The sequence below is a fragment of the Heterodontus francisci genome, chromosome 30 (genome assembly GCF_036365525.1).
Source record: "Heterodontus francisci isolate sHetFra1 chromosome 30, sHetFra1.hap1, whole genome shotgun sequence".
In the NCBI taxonomy this organism is placed as follows: domain Eukaryota; kingdom Metazoa; phylum Chordata; class Chondrichthyes; order Heterodontiformes; family Heterodontidae; genus Heterodontus; species Heterodontus francisci.
The window spans coordinates 5786776-5801412 of NC_090400.1; the positions used below are offsets into that span (position 1 = coordinate 5786776).

At 42.9% G+C, this 14637-nt stretch overlaps 1 protein-coding gene across 1 annotated transcript in view; it reads right to left on the bottom strand.

Moving 5' to 3' along the window:
* The window catches only part of LOC137346462 (multidrug and toxin extrusion protein 1-like), a 90239-nt gene that overhangs the window by 7094 nt on the left and 68508 nt on the right, over nt 1–14637 (bottom strand). The window contains exons 12-15 of the mRNA XM_068009913.1: nt 11504–11579; nt 11327–11396; nt 9330–9462; nt 256–350 (exon numbers count right to left, since the gene is read on the bottom strand). Coding sequence (XP_067866014.1) covers nt 256–350; nt 9330–9462; nt 11327–11396; nt 11504–11579 — 374 coding nt within the window. The remainder of the gene's footprint in view (nt 1–255; nt 351–9329; nt 9463–11326; nt 11397–11503; nt 11580–14637) is intronic.

Consider the following 14637-nt stretch of genomic DNA (forward strand, 5'->3'; position numbering starts at 1 on the left):
CATCCATCCAGATTGATAATTTATATAAAAAAGTTGCACTTTCCTATTGGGTGGCAAAGTAACCATGAGACTCTCTTAACTGCCCCCTGGCAGGCAGATTAAGAATGATGTTGGCAGATGTGTGGGGATGCACTGACTGCTCATTCTGCCAGCTGGGTACAGTACATGGCACAAGGAGACAAGGAGATGGGAGAAATAGAAAAACTTACACCAAAAATATTGGTGTAATAAATAATCTCTATTCTCTGCTCTTACCTCATCGGATGCTTCACTCCAGTTGATTCTGTAAATCACTATCAGAAAGAAAACTAGTTGTCCAGCCACGCCAATGAATATTCCAGACCAGAGCCCTGCAAAATAATAATGGTGCAGTGAGTATGGAGGCAATGCTGTTGTGTTTTCCTTCCACTTCTATTCCTTTATCAGATGGCTGGTGTCAGCCTGCATGGTGTTACTTGTGCCACATTTGGTCTCAGCATCCCTGGATTCAGGACGTGAAGAATTCAGTCAGGGATCGCAGTCCTGATTCATATCTAATGACCCATGCTGGAGATGTGTGTTGATGTTGGACGAGGCCTTTGACTCAAAAGTAAGTAGCACGAAGTCCAGCTCGACTGAGTACTCCTACAACAGAGTGTGTTGTTAATGGTTAATTATGTTGTTAAAGGTAAAGAGCTGAAAGGCATTGTTCAATTAAGGATTTGAAGTGAATATAAAGAGAGCCTGCTGGATACAAGTGTGGATGGTGAACAGAAGGCAGAGATGTGTATTGCTGCATTCTGTGAAGAAACTGACTATCAAGAAAAGGATCTGTGTTGAGTTTCACTCTTCACTGTTTGGCTTGGATCCATTTAACATGGTAGCAGATGACGGTTATCTAAAGGTGAAGATTGGAAACTGGGAACTTTTTTTTCTGATGCAAGGTTGTAATCTGAATTATGTTTGAAAAGAATGGCTAAAACCAAGTGTAAAATGTCAGGGTATGATTTCCCACTGATGTTTGCTGAATCTGAACCTTATGACCAATGGAAAAGTGAAGTGGATATGTGGACATGGATTACATCCTTACCAAAGAGAAAACCAGTGCCTCGGCACCGCAACTTCTTAACAAAAGCAAGATCAGGTACAAAGTATTTTGTGAGCTTGAGGCCTGTCAGTCGGACACTGAGGAAGGTTTGGAGATTCTATTAAGCTTTATGGATAACATTTCTAAGAAAGATGAGCAAATGCATACCAGGCATGGTCAGACTTTGATAAATTTACAAAGATGAATGGTTATTCCATAGAGGGATAATATTATGGAATTTTCCACAACATATAACAGACTGCAGGAATTCTATTTGGAAATTCCTTATTCAGTGCTTCCTTTCAAATTGTTGGATTGTGCTACTGTGTTGCACATGGCTCGGCTCCTGGTCTTAACTGGAGTTAGGTTCTCAGAAACAAACACACTTTTGGATCAGGTGTCTGATGCTTTAAAAAGTTCCTGGGAAAGCTGTCATTTCCAGCAGCCTTCATGGCACGAATGGGGCATTCGGTGGTGTCACGGAGGATGGAGGACTCTTTGGTCGTGGCATTTCAAGATTGTTCAGACAGGAGGCGCAGGCATCAATACAGCAATAGAATCACTGACAAATGAAATGAAGATAGAGACAAATCTGGCAGATAACAGGAATGAAGTAACAGATGAATGAACCCTAAGAATGCCTGGGGAATTATTACAGGTGTTTCAGATGTGATTCAAAATTCATTATGCGATAAACTATCCAAAATGGAACAACAGGGTTTTTGAGACGATGCATGACATGGACGCCTCCGAAGTGCTGAGGGAATTGTACTGGTCACAAGATGCTTCAGTCTGGCAATGAGTGTACAAGGGCAGCACAGTGGCGCAGTGGTTAGCACCGCAGCCTCACCGCTCCAGCGACCTGGGTTCAGTTCTGGGTACTGCCTGTGTGGAGTTTGCAAGTTCTCCCTGTGACTGCATGGGTTTCTGCTGGGTGCTCAGGTTTCCTCCCACAGCCAAAGACTTGCAGCTTGATAGGTAAATTGGCCATTGTAAATTGCCCCTAGTGTAGGTAGGTGGTAAGAGAATGGTGGCACAGACTTGGTGGGCCGAAGGGCCTGTTTCAGTGCTGTATCTAACTATGTCTATGCAAGTTGCAGATTCATTTAATTGCACTGTATTGGACAGTGGTTGCAGAAAGCAGATAAATGAAATAACTCTGGGACCAGGAAATGATCATGTACTGGTGACAGGACCTCTGACCGTGGGAGGGAGTGATCCTGTAGCAGTCGTCCAGAAAGAAATAAGAGGGCAAGTCAAGGGTGTAGCTTGACTGGAATAAGGACTACAGAGACAACTAGGAACATTATTAGAAGTAGAAGCTCTTATGATTGGGAAGTTGTGGTGGCTGCAAATAAATTAGAAGAAAAATTGATGAGAGGCAAAACGAAAAGAGTTGGAAAGTTGGAAGGAATTTGGTGTCTATTCTGTAGTATAAGATAAGGGACAGCCAGCCTTATCACAGATGGATGCATCTGAAAAAAGTACTCCCAGATAGAACCTATAAGGCTAAAGTGAGACTTGTGGCTTGGGGATTTGAAGAGAGACTTGATCAAGATGCGAGAGTGAACTCCCCGACAACAGGAAAAGTAATCTTGAAAATTTTCTTTGTTCTCTTCGCCACATACTTGTGAGACTGTAGGCCGATTGATATAAAAGCCACATTTTTGAAGGGTGAAAAGTTTCAAAGAGAAGTCTTTTTGAAACCACCTAAAGTAGTGAGTGATGCAGAAGGGAAGCTGTGGAAATTAAACACGTGTTTACAGATTGAATGATGTGTTGAGAGTTTGGGATTTCTGGGTTAGGTCTGTCTTGCTGAAAGTAGGTTGTATTCAGCTGAAAGCAGATCCAGCAATGTTCTACTGAAATCACAAAGAGAAACGCGCAGGCATCTTTCTGATGCATGTCGATGATTTTCTGTGGAATTTGAGCAATTGCTTATTAAGTAAAAAGGGGAATTTAAGATTGGAAGTCAGGCTTCAGGGGCTTTTCAATATATAGGGTTAGACATTAATCAGAATAGGTCAGGAATAACCTTGAATGAACAATCATATCTAGAAAGTGTTAATTGGATCCCCATAAATCAGACCAGGTCATCACAGAAAGATGATCTTGCGTTCAAAGAAGAAACCGAGCAGCTAAAAAGCCTGACCTGACTGTTAAGCTGGTTATGTAACCAGACAAGACCTGATACCAGTTATGATATATTGGAACTTAGTACTGTGATGAAACACATTACAACTGAGAAAGTTTTTGAGGGCAAATAAAACAGGAAAGAAATTAAACTGGGAGATGTGCACACTCAATTTTCCAGAATTGAGTTATCTGAAAGACATAAAATTAGTCATTTTTAGTTATGCTTCTCATGCTAATCTTCCAGACGGATATTCGAGTCCAGCCGGATTTATCATATTCTTGGTGGGAAAACATGGGAAGTGTTGATCCTTTGGCTTGGGAAGCCAAGAAAATTTTAAAAATGTAGTTAACAGCACTATAGCTGCAGAAACACTGGTGTTAGTGGAAGTGATAGATATGGAATTTTACATATCTAACATTTTGAAAGAAATCCTACACAAGGGACATTCTGAGAAATGTTTTCCCATTGAATGTTATGTGGATAACCATTCACTTTGGGATGGTCAGCCTGAGAGCTCTCTGCTTCTTCCTTGAAAGGAGTCCAACCAGTCCCCATCCACCATCACCCTCCTCCGCCTGGCTGAACTTGTTCTTACTTTGAACAACTTCTCCTTCAACTCCACTCACTTCCTTCAAATAGAAGGTCTTGCTATGGGTACCCACATGGGTCCTAGTTATGCCTGTCTTTTTTCTAGGATATGTCGAACATTCCTTGTTCCAGTCCTACTCGGGCCCCTCCCTCACCTCTTTTTCCAGTACCTTGATGACTGTATCAGTGCTGCTTCCTGCTCTCACCCTGAACTGGAAAACTTCATCGACCTTGCTTCCAATTTCCACCCTCTCTCACCTTTACACAGTCTATCTGACACTTCCCTTTCCTTCTTCGAATTCTCTGTCTCCACTTCTGGGGACAGACTGTCCGCTAAAATTCATTGAGCCCACTGTCTCCCACCGTTACCTTGACTACACTTCCTCACACCCTGTTTTCTGTAAGGACTCCATCCCATTTTCCCAGTTTCTCCATCTCTGACTCATCTGTTCTGATGATACAACCTTCCACAACAGTGCTTCTGTTTTTTCTTCCTTTTTCTTCAACCCTCACTGTGGTTGTCAGGGCCCCTAACCATGTCTGACCTATTTCCCTCAATTCTGCCCTCACCACTTCCCCTCCCTCCCAGCACTGCGACAGGTTTCCTGGGTCCTCACTTTCCAACCCACCAGCCTTCGCATCTTCAGGATCATCCTCTGCCATTTCCGCCACCTCCAGCATGATGCCACCACCAAACACATCTTCCCCTCCCCTGTCAGCATTCTGAAGGAACCGTTCCCTCCATGACACCCTGGTCCACTACCAGCACCTCGCCCCTTCCCGCAGCATCACCCCATGCAATCACAGGAGCAGTAATACTTGCCCCTTTACCTCCTCTCTCCTCACCATCCAGGATTCCAAACACTTCTTCCAGGTGAAGCAGTGATTTACTTGTACTTCCTTCAATTTAATATACTGTATTCGCTGCTCTCAATGCAATCACCTCTACATTGGTGAGACTAAACGTAGATTGGGTGACGGCTTTGCAGAAAACCTCTGCTCAGTTCGAATGCATGACCCCGAGCTTTCGGTGGCTTGCCATTTCAACACTCCCCCCTGCTCTCATACCCACATTTCTGTCGTTGGCCTGATCCAATGTTCCGTGACCATCAATACGAGCTCAAGAAGCAGCACCTTATCTTTCAATTAGGCATTCTACAGCCTTGCGGACTCAACATTGAGTTCAATAATTTCAGAGCATGACTGGCCTTTTTTCCCCTATTTTTTATGATTTGATTTTATTTTTTAACTATAAGCCTGTTTTGCATCTTGTGCTTTTGGACAGAGTTGCTCATTACTCTGCCATTAACACTCTGGACTAATGATTTGTCTTTCACCACAAACATTAAAACACTCTTTGCCTTTGTCCATTGACATCTTTGTTATTTAATCTCTCCTACACTCTTACACACCTTTCCTTTTGTTCTCTTCTCCACCAAACCAACCCCTGCCACCTTCACTTGCTTAAAAGCTAATTCTTTTTCTAACTTTTGCCAGTTCTGATGAAAGGTCACAGACCTGAAACATTAACTCTGTTTCTCTCTCCAAGAATGCTGCCTGACCTGCTGAGTATTTCCAGCACTTTCTGTTTTTATTTCACTTTGGGATAACGTTCATTTGACAGAGTGGCGCTGAGAAAAGATTAAGGATTGACTTTACCAGTATAAAAGAAATGTTGGAGAGAAAAGAAATCTCGAAGATTAAATGGGTTGATGCAAGGCACCAATTATCAGGCTGTTTTACTAAAAGGAATGCTTGTTCCAAGAAATTGTTGGAGGTCCTAGAAGAGGGACACCTTGCAATATGAGTTGTATGAAAGATGGAAAATCATTTCTTCTCTTTTGCTTTATAATTATTTAAGTTTCCTTCAATGGAAGGGGAATCTGTTAATGGTTAATGTTGTTAAAGGTAAACATTTGAAGGCATTGTTCAATTTGTGATTTGAAATGAAAATAGAGACTGTTGGATACAAGTGTGGTTGGTGAATAAACTGGTTCTCAAGAAAAATGATCTGTATTAAATTTCACTCTTCACTGTTTAGCCTGGATCCGTTAAGCATCTGTAATTTGAGAAATTTGGTCAGTGAGGGAAGAGGTACTGCTGTGTGTCTTTTACAAAACAAGGAATGGCCCATGTGAGTGAGTGGGGGACAGTGTGAACCTGACAACAGCAGTGGTGGTGAATAACTCAGAGTGGGCCTACTCTAGTATTTTCCAGAACAAGCAAGATCACAACATCACAGGTAGGTGATTGGCTGGTCAGCTGTTCAGGGTTTTTTCCCTCTTTAGCAATCTAGCACCAGGAAACTATAAAGTACTGTATAAAATTTATAGCTTTGATTAATAGAATTCCTGTTGGGGTAAGTAAAACTATAACTGAATTAATAACAATATTAGCACAGGGTTTATACAAGATACTAACTAGATTATAAAAGTAGGAAGAAAGATATTTTTCTTCGATCATGGATGGCCAGCTAACAATTGCTTGCAATTCTTGTGCCATGTGGGAACTTCAGGACACGTCGTGTGTCTTGGGGGACCATGTGTGCAGGAAGTGTCTCCATCTGCCTCAGTTCGAGTTCAGGATTTCCATGCTTGAGGGGCAGCTGCAGTCACTGTGGAGCATCAGACAGCATGGGAGTTTCTAGATTGTACATTCCAGGAGGGAGCCATCCCACAGGCAGTGAGTCTTCAGGATAGTAAATGGGTGGCAATCTGGAAGAGTAGGAAGAGGCAGGAAATGCAGGAGTCTTCAGGGTGTGTGCCACTCTCAAACTGGTACTCAGCTTTGTAGACACCTCAAACGATTGCAGTCAGCACCATGGCACCAATGGGCAAGTGACTGCACAGGAGGGAACAGCAAAGAGTAGCAATGCAGTCATTCTCGAAGATTCCATTGTGAGGGGGACAGAGAGGTACTTTTGTAACAATCAGAGTCCTGAATGGTGTGCTGTCCTTTACCCTGGCACCAGGGAGGCATCACAGAGGGTGCAAAATATTCTGCAGGGGGAAGGGAGTGAGCCAGATGTTGTGGCACGCATTGGTACCAATGACATAGAGACGGCAGGTATTGAGGTCCTCCGGTCGGATTTTCAGGAGCTAGGGAGTGGCAGTGGCATGTGCTAGCAAGGGTAGAAATAGGAAGACAGGGAGAATCACTGTGGCTTGAGGCATGGCACAGGAGGGAAGGCTTCAGATTCTTGTGTCATTGGGATTAATCCTGAGACAGGAGGCACCAATTCAAAAGGGACAGATTGCACCTCAACAGGACTGGGACTAATATCCTCGTGGGATGTTTGCAAGTGTGGTTGGGGAGGGTGTAAACTAAATTGGCACGAGTATATAGAGGTAGAAAAGAGGAATAAAGTGCATAAAGGAGTGAGTGCTGGATAGTATTAGAGAAGGAAGTTGTACCATACTAGACAGCAGGAGAATAAGAAGGACTATGAGGATTACAAAGAGAGGTTTAGCCAGCATGTCTGTAAATGCACAAAGTGTGGTGAATAAGATTGGGGTGCCACAATCACAAATAGCCTTGTTGATGCACTGGCAATAATAGAAACGCGGCTTAAAATGGTGAGGACTGGGCCCTTAATATTCCAGGATGCAAAGTGTTCAGAAAAGATTGGGAAGGTAAAATAGGAGATAGCATGGCAGTACTGATTAGGCAAGACATTGTTGTCTTGGAAAGAGAAGATATCCTTGAAGGTGCAAGAACAGAATCCATTTGGTTCGAGTTGAGAAGCAGAAAAGGGATGATCACACTACTGGGGATATTCGATAGGCCTCCAATTAGTGAGAGACAGAAGCAAATCTGCAGGAAAATGACAGATATCTAAGAACTATAGAGTGGTGATTTTGGGGGACTTTAATTTTGTAAATATTGATTGGGATAACGCAAGAGTAAAGAGAAAGGAGGGGGAGGAATTTCTGAAATGTGTACAAGAGAACTTCCTTGACCAGTATGTTCTCAGTCCAACGAGGAAAGAGGTATTGCTGGATCTGGTGCTGGGAAATGAGATGGGCCAAGTGGACCATTGGGGGAACATTTGTGTAAGAGTGATTATCGTATCGTAAGATTTAGATTAGTAATGAAGAACAGCAAAGAACAATCTAAAGTAGAGGGGACCTAGCCGGAGTAAAATGCAACCAAAGATTGACAGGAAAAACTGTAAATGAGCAATGGGTGATGTTTAAGGAGGAGATGTTTAAGGTGCAAGCTACATACATTCCAACAAGAGCAAAAGGTAAGGGAACCAAAAACAGGGCTCCTTGGATGACAAGGGTAATAGAGATTATGGTGAAACAGAAAAAGGTGCATGATGCATGTCAGGTGAATTCTTCAAGCGAGAACCAAGACAAATACAATGAGTTGAGAGGGGAAGTGAAGAGGAAAATTCGACTGGCAAAGAGACTGAGAATAGAATCAAAGTTAACAAAAGGGAACACAAAAATCTTCTATTGGCATGTGTTGCGACCAGGTGAAATAGGGGTCTAGGGGTTTCCTATCAGCCTTTGCCTGGTCTAAGCTTAACCGGGTTTAATTTTAAACACCATGTTTTTAGCTCCCCATCAGTGAATCCTTGTTCACTGCTCCAATTGTAAAGCAAAGAACTCCGACAAGTTTTCTTAGATTTAAACAAGAAAGGTGGAAGTTTATTCATTTTAATCTCTAATTCAGTTAGCGACTACGAGTACGCCACACGACCATGTTAGCATGCATATACACAATTAAAACACACACAGACTGAAAAAGTAGAAGAAATAAAGGGAAAAAGTTTATGGCAATATCTGTTAGTTATTTACAGTCCTTTAAATTCAATGTGCAGTCTTTGCTTGCCGGTACGTCTTGCTGTTCATTGGGACCCAGTGCATGCTTCAATTTGTTTCCATGTAGGAGTCTTTTCTCTCTCGAGGTTTAAGCGACTTCAGTGGGTCTGGAGACATGAGAGCAAGAAAGAGCCAGCCAGGAGAGAGGCTCTCTTGTTCCAGGTTCAGTTACAATCTGCAGTCTGACCCCAAACTGCCCTGTATGTAGTTCAAAAAAACCTGGACCAGCAGGTTAGTCATGTGACCAGCTTGTTTAACCACTCCTGCGTTTGTGGATTCCATCGCTCTCGGTGGCAGGGGAGGGCGGGGTGGTGGTGATGTGGATCACCATTGTCCTGCCCAGTCTCTGTTAATTGAATCAGTCTCTCCAAGCACTATCTCTTGGTATGCAAATGTCGTCCAGCCAAGTGTCTGGTGATCTCTTTTTAAACAAGTCATTTCTTCACTCCCAGCAACAGTTTAAAATTAATGTTCATATGACAAAATTAATATACCTCATTCTTGGCAGTTGGGGGTCTTCATGACGCATGTAATTAGTAAATGGGTAGTAAGAGGCAGGGTGGGGTCTGATGGGGACAAAGAGTGATATATGCTTAAAGCACAGGACAAGGCTAGAATACTTAATGAGTACTTTTTAGTTGTGTTTACTAAGAACGAGAATACTGACAAAACATCAAACGACAGAAAGAAAACAAAACTCAATTCCTACCAATTACACCAAGTTTTTGAGCAAACATCAGTGAAATTCCAATGGGAAGCCCAAATAGACAGAATCCAACTAGGTTACCGACAGCTCCCAGTTTTTGCTTCCCAGTTCCTCGTAATACTCCACCACTTACAGTCTGCAGAACAGATAAACAGAATATATTAGTGATTACACAACATTCTGCTGTAATTTTATGCAGGAAGGAAACTAAATCTACTTACTTAACATGTGCTCAAATAATTCATAATTACATTTTGAACACAGTCTTGATGTTCTGTAGGGAATAGCTCATGTGGTCAACACGCTTTCTCGTATTGTTAACATTAAAGGTAACAAGTAGAAACTCTTGCTGGATTCACTCAGCAGGTCTGGCAGCATCTGTGGAAAGAGAAGCAGAGTTAACGTTTCGGGTCAGTGACCCTTCTTCGGAACAGGGTTCTGAAGAAGGGTCACTGACCCGAAACGTTAACTCTGCTTCTCTTTCCACAGATGCTGCCAGACCTGCTGAGTGAATCCAGCATTTCTTGTTTTTGTTTCAGATTTCCAGCATCCGCAGTATTTTGCTTTTAAGTAGAAAGTCTTATCTGAATTCATTAACTCAAAGTGCACATGTTGTTCAGACCTCCCTCCAAAAAGCTATGGATGCTGAGGGACAACTGGAGCTTTAAAGACTGATTGCTGGATTTTTGTTGGGTCAGGAGATCAAGGGTTATGGAGCCAAGGAGGGGACAAGAAGTTCAGGTCCAGATCAGCCATTATCTGATTAAATGGTGGATCAGGCTCGAGGGGCTGAATGGCCTCCTCCTATTCCTGTGTAAAAACCTATGTGACTATCGACTCTGTGCTGCAGTCTCCACCGCAATGTGATACCCGTCATGTGATGTCAACTTTTTTCCATGAGGCTGCGTCCACTGTTGCAGGCTGCATGTTTCAAACTGCTCTCACCACTTTCAGTCAAGCTTCAGCTCGAAACCAATCAATTAAAATTAAAAGCACAGTGATCCCAAAACAGAAACACTTCAAACCATTCAGAGATAGCAGACAATGGGGATGAATTTCCTCACGATTCTCCCCCTTTAGCTTCAGTGGTGGTTGAGGCGGAGACTCCTTTTATGGAGGTAATTACCATGTGGACGATCCCACATAAACCACATTTAGACGTCTTTCACTATCAACACTGTCGATGTCATTCTGAATTGCTTCACTCCTCCTGATATTAAGAAGCAGCTGACTGCAATGGATACAGTAAAGACAAGGGGGCTCATAGTTCTGAAGGCCTGTGCACCACAGCGAGCTGCTGTCATACCCAGTTGTTTCAGTACAGCTATGAGACTGGCACAGACCAGTTGGGCTGAATATCCTATTTCTCTGCTGTAAAATTCTAAGATTGGATTGTATCGGTAACTGAGTAGGAAATGCAGTATAACACTATGAAGTGTGACATGCAGAATCTAACAGAAATGTGCTTTGGGGTTATTGTAAAATATTGGTTATGTTACTGGATCAGTAATTCTGACACCTGCACTAATGATCTTAGCATCATGAGTTCAATTCTCTACCATGGCAGCTGGGGAGGTTGAAGTCAATTCATTGAATAAAAATCAGGAATAAAAAGCTAGCGTCAGTAATGGTGACTGTGGAATGACCAGATTGGCAAAGGAACCCATCTGGTTCATTGACATCCTTCGGGGGAGGAAATCTGCCGTCCTTACCAAGTCAAGCCTATATGTGACTTGAGACCCACAGCAATGTGGTTGTCTCTTCACTGCCTCTGAGATGACCCAGCAAGTCACTCAGTTGTTCTCAAGGGAAATTGGGGATGGACAACAAACGTTGGTCATGCCAGCAATGCCCACGCCCCATGACCTAATTAAAAAAGGTAAAACTACACTGATATAATACAATAAATTTAAAATAAAGGAGTTAACAATTAAAAGTAACAAACAAAAGAAATGTCACATGATAACCTGTATGAAAATCACAGATACTGAAATACTCACAGCCATGGAATTAACCCAATGAAGAGCAGCACAGAGTGGAATTACTTCTGCAACTAAATGAACAATTTCTCTGGAAAAGGAGAAGAGGAATATCAGAGAGCTTTCAGCTGATTCTAAATCCATTTTGAAAGTGCATGTTGATGAGTTTTTACACTTGTAGAATTTGTTTTTACTAACTTGTCATTGGTGAATATATAGCCCACCACATCCTTTATCGCTCCAATTATCACTGCATTAACTAAGGCAATGCACCCTGTGAAAATAAGTGTAAAATATGAAGAATTATCATCAAATTGTCCAATTAAAGAAACAGACAAACTTTTTACAGAGCATTGCAATTCACTGTTTATTTTTTCCCTCCCTTTTTCTAACACATGAACCCCCTCCTCCCCCTGTTCTGTTTGACTGGGTGTCGACTCCTTGTCTGGGAGTTTGATGGAACCTCTTCCCCCTCCTGTAACTTGCTCCACGGACCTTCTTCCTGCATAAGCCTAGACAGTGAATGTGAATCTATTGACTGCGGTGGCATCACCATTGGACCTGATCCTGTCCTCACCCATTGTCCAGACCCACACATTGAATAATGATCAGGAGCTGGAACCAGAGCTGATTTTCCCCTCCCTGATCCAGAATGTTGAGGCCATATCATAGAAATTTACAGCACAGAAGAAGGACATTCAGCCCATCATCTCCATTCATCAAGTAGGCAACCAGCCAAATCCCACTTTCCAACTCTTGGTCCACAGCCTTGTAGGTTGCAGCACTTCAAGTTTATATCCAAGAACTAGTTAAATGTTACAAGGGTTTCTGCCTTTACCACCCTTTCAGCCAGTCTGTTCCACAGCCCCACCACCCTCTAGGTGAAAATATTACCCCTCGAATACCCTCTAAACCTTCTACCGCATACCCTAAATCTATGACCCCTGGTTACAGACTCCTCAACCAAGCAGAATAGGACCTTCCTATTCATTCCTTTTAGACCTCTGATAATTGTATACACACCTATTAGGTCTCCCCTCAGCCTCCTCTGTTCCAAAGTAAACAAACCTAACCAGTATGTCCTCATAATTAAAATTCCCAGCCCAGGCAATATCCTCGTAAATGTCCTCTGTACCCTCTCCAGTGCAATCATATCTTTCCTTTAGTGTAGTGACCAGAACTGTATGCAGTATTTCAGCTGTGGCCTAACTAGTTTTTTATACAGTTCCAGCTCTTATGTTCAATGCCTCAACTAATAAAGGCAAGTATCCCACGTGCCTTCTTAACCATCTTTTCTACCTTCCAGCCACCTTCAGGGATCTGTGGTCATGCACTCAAAGGTCCCTCTGTTCCTCTACACTTCTCAGTATTCTCCCATTTATTATGCAGTTGATATTGAAGAGGATAGCTATAGACTTCAGAAGGAAATCAATGGTTTGGCTGAGTGGGCGGTAAAGCGGCAAATGGAATTCACTCTGATGAAGTTTGAGGTAATGCATTTGGGGAGGACAAACAAAGCGAGGGAATGCACAATAAATGGGAGGATATTGAGAGGAGTAGAAGAAGTGAGAGACCTTGGAGTACATGTCCACAGGTCCCTGAAGGTGGCAGGACAGGTAGATAAAATGGTGAAGAAGGTATATGGAATGTTTTCCTTTATTGGCTGAATTATAGAATACAAAATCAGGATGTAATGCTGGAACTGTATAAAACACTGGTCAGACCACAGCTGGAGTATTGTGTACAGTTCTAATCACCACAGTAAGGAAGGACATAATTGCTCTGGAGAGAGTACAGAGGAGATTTATAAGAATGTTGCCCGGGCTTGAAAATTGCAGCTTTGAGGAAAGATTGGATTGGCTAGAGTTGTTTCAGAGGAGGCTGAGGGGTGACTTAATTGAGGTGTACAAAAATTATGTACAAAATTATGCACAAAATTATGAGGGGCCTGGATAGAGTAGACAGGAAAGACCTGTTTCCCCTAGCGGAGGATGTTGGAAAAACTCAGTCTGGATCAGTTCAGCTCCAGCAACAATCAAGAAGCTCAATGCCATCCAGGACAAAGTAATCACTTGATCGACACCCATCCACCATCTTAAACATTCACTCTCTCTGTCAATGGCGTACAGTGACTACAGTGTGTATTATCTACAAGATGCACTGTAGCAACTTGTCAAGGCACTTTCAACAGCACCTTCCAAACCCACAACCTCGACCACCCAGAAGAAGGATAGCAGGCTTGTGGGTACAACACCACCTGCAAGTTCCCCTGCAAGTCACACATCATCTTGACTTGGAACTATATCACCTTTCCTTCACTGTCGCTGGGTCAAAATCCTGGAACGCCCTTCCTAACAGCACTGTGGGTGTACCTACCCCACATGGACTGCAGCGGTTCAAGAAGGTAGCTCACCACCACCTTCTCAAGGGCAATTAGGGAATGGCAATAAATGCTGGCTTATCTGCATTCCATGAATGAATTTAGAAAACAATGAGGTAGCAGGTTTAGAGATAGAAACAGAGTTAATGGGTGGAATGTTATACAATTAGTGGATTGCCAGGACCATTTTTGATTCGGCAACCTGATTTCCGAATGGGCAGACTTTGTCAAGGCTCTTTCTCAGAGAAACAGCATCAGGATCCCACTGCTAGGCTACCCAACCAATTAGTGAGGGTGGGTGGGATGTCAAGTCCATTCTGTCAAACGAGGGATTTCAAATTAAAGGGATCACGGCATGGGTTACAAGGGATCACCAGCAGTTGGATTGCTGAAGCTGCAGCAACTACAGGAATGGAGAGGGGACTGGGGAAAGCTGCTCCTCGGGTCTTTCACTCTTACCTGGAGGTCCTGCTGTGGGATCTGAGGGACTGCAGTGAGATGAGCTCACTCAGGAATAGGAGGAAGAGGACACCCTCTCCAACCAAGCAGGTGTGGGTGGAACTGGCCGAGGAAGTAGGCAGCAGCAGTGTGCTCCCTCCAGCCTGGAGACAGTGCACCAAGAGGATCCAGTATCTCACGAGGGCGGGAAAGATTGAAGTGACTCATTGGGCACCAACTGAAGTGATTTATGACTTTAACCCCTTATAGGGACCAAACCCAATCAAGCATACTCTTACAACTGACCGCTCCTGTCAAAACCCCCAATCAAAATATACAATTCTGATTGTTGTGGGATTAACGCACTGTTAACTCAATCCCTTTGTTCCACAGATCGGCTAACATTAAAGTGAAAGCTTTCCAAATTCAAGAAAGACCCAGCCAATTTGTACCATCTATTAACCCCCGAATGAGGCTAACCAAACCAGGTGTCTTTAAATTTACAAATTAATTC